Source organism: Otolemur garnettii, unplaced genomic scaffold, assembly GCF_000181295.1.
Source record: "Otolemur garnettii isolate 467f Iridium unplaced genomic scaffold, OtoGar3 scaffold00247, whole genome shotgun sequence".
In the NCBI taxonomy this organism is placed as follows: Eukaryota; Metazoa; Chordata; class Mammalia; order Primates; family Galagidae; genus Otolemur; species Otolemur garnettii.
Genome location: NW_003852642.1, coordinates 580,088 through 582,493, shown reverse-complemented (window position 1 = coordinate 582,493; position 2,406 = coordinate 580,088). Strand labels below are relative to the sequence as shown.

General features: G+C 40.0%; 1 protein-coding gene across 1 annotated transcript; it reads right to left on the bottom strand.

The window, feature by feature from the left end:
• Window positions 1-271: 271 nt before the first annotated feature.
• Window positions 272-1,180, bottom strand: LOC100946807 (olfactory receptor 4C6-like). Its single transcript, XM_012813167.1, has one exon. The coding sequence runs from the start codon at window positions 1,178-1,180 to the stop codon at window positions 272-274; it is 909 nt and encodes a 302-aa protein (XP_012668621.1).
• Between the last annotated feature and the right edge of the window lie 1,226 nt (window positions 1,181-2,406).

The window sequence follows — 2,406 nt, the reverse complement described above, 5'->3', positions numbered from 1 at the left end:
GAGGCAGCAGCCAGTGGAATTGGGGAATCATAGGACAATAGAAGGCAGATATAAGGCAATGAGAACTAAGGGGAAGGATAAAGCAGGAGACACCATCATCTCTACACTGTACAAAATCTGAATCATACATCAGAGTTTATACTCTCAATGGTCCCTCTGGCTGCCATGGGAAAATGGATGGGTTTAGTTCTTACACAGTTTTGAAAGGATGACTTCTTTGGGGAAATACATGATATTCTCAGCGTGATGGTTACTTGCCAAAAATAGTCTCTCATTTCATCCAAAGTTTCTTCATAGCATTCTTCACCTCTGTGTTCCTCAGTGTGTAGATCAAGGGGTTTAACATGGGTGTAATGATTGAATCAGACACAACCATTGCCTTGTCTATGGGATAAGTGACCACAGGCCTCATGTACAAAAAAATACACGGCACAAAGAACAAGATGACCACCGTGAGGTGGGAGGCACAGGTGGAGAGGGCTTTGCGCTGTCCTTCAGAGCTATAAGACTTCAGGGAACAGAGGATGATCATGTAGGAAGCAATTAAGACAAGGAAGATGGCTGTACACATCACCCCACTGTTGAGGGTGACTAAGATGCCCAGGATGTGGGTGTTCATGCAGGCAAGTGTCAGCAACTGAAACAAATCACACATAAAGTGATCTATGATATTAGGACCACAGAAGGGTATTTGGGACATGAACAGAAGCTGTATTGTTGCATGCATCAATCCCCCCACCCAGGCCCCTCCCACGAGCAGGTGGCACATCTTGGGTCTCATGATGCTGGTGTAGTGCAGGGGCTTACAGATGGCCACGTAGCGGTCATAGGCCATCACAATGAGAAGGATGATCCCTACACCACCAAAGAAATGTCCCACAAAGAGCTGGGTCATGCAGCCTTCCAGGGAGATGGTTGTGCCCTCAGAGAGGGAGTCCACAATCATCTTGGGGGTGATGACAGAAGAGAAGGTGACATCCGAAAGGGACAAAAATGTAAGAAAAAAGTACATAGGTGATCTCAGACTCTGACTTGTTATTATGGTCACCACCATGAGTAGATTTCCCACCACTGTAGCCGCATACATGAGGAGAAACATGGCAGATAATATTTTCCGCAGCTCAGGGTTCTCTGTTAGGCCCAGAAGAATGAATTTGGTCACATTGTTTTGATTTGCCATTTCTCAGGTGGTGATAGGCGTTCCAGCTCAGAGTCGAGAATCCTACACAAGGACAACATATGATTTAAAATTAGTGAGTACTTGGCTTCCTGTATTTCCAGACCATGGGGAACTTTAGATTTTTTTACACATTTATTTGCCATCCAAGCATTTGACTCTTACAAATGTGCTAAATAATTTCAAAGATGGATACTTAATTAATGCAATATTTCCCCCAGTCTTTTCTCCTCTTTTTCTCAATTTTTCTTTCATGTGAAATAGGTTTCTCTGCCTCCTTCTCCTACTTTTCTGGTTGTTATCATTAATGATAATTTTTTTGAGCACTTACCTCGCATTGGGGGCAATGAGGCAATAATTATTCTAAATACCTCATTTCAGGCACTACAATAATCCTATTTATCTTTACATATAAAAATGTCTGTTCTAGAGTTTAGGAAACTAGATAGAGATGGTAAAATTAGTGAGAAGTGATGTCAAAATTTGGACCATATTTCCCAATTCCAGAATCAGTGCCCTTAAACAACAATATTGCTTCTCTCATGTTTCCCCTCATGTACGTGGCTACAGTGGTGGGAAATCTACTCATGGTAGTGTAGGTAATTATGGTGTGAGCTTATTATTTACCAATCTGCTAGATACAATTATTATCCTGTTCTATCTTGAAAAGAATAAACTCAGTTACTATTCCTGTGCTCTCTTTAAAAAAAAAAAAAAGAGGTAATTATTTTTTGTAATTTAGCACTTCAATTCTAACTTTTAAATGATCAGCACATACATGAAGGTAATGATTATATAATCTCTAACTAACAGATTGTTCATTGACGAAGATACAAACCATGATGGTCCAGCAAAAATCCAGATCCTCAGTATAAACAACTTGAACCTGAATCAGTTCAAATCCTTCCTTCCAATGTCCTTTGTCCTCTAAATGGAGCAAAGAGTTATAAAGATCATAATAACAACAATTAAACAATCAGTTTTCAAGTTGACTAACAGTATTTCAGGGCACTGTATATTACATTGTCTTATTGAACCCCATGATATGGGAGAGGTACCTATACTAATCCCATTGTAAAGAGAAACTAAGGTCTTGGGAAGTTAAATCTTTTGTTAATACATAATTATTTTGTTATGGAGCTGGCATTTTGATCGCACAGCCTATATTCTTACTGCCTATGTTCACTGCAGGAGATGGGAAGAACAGATTACATGGTATCCACAGAGAG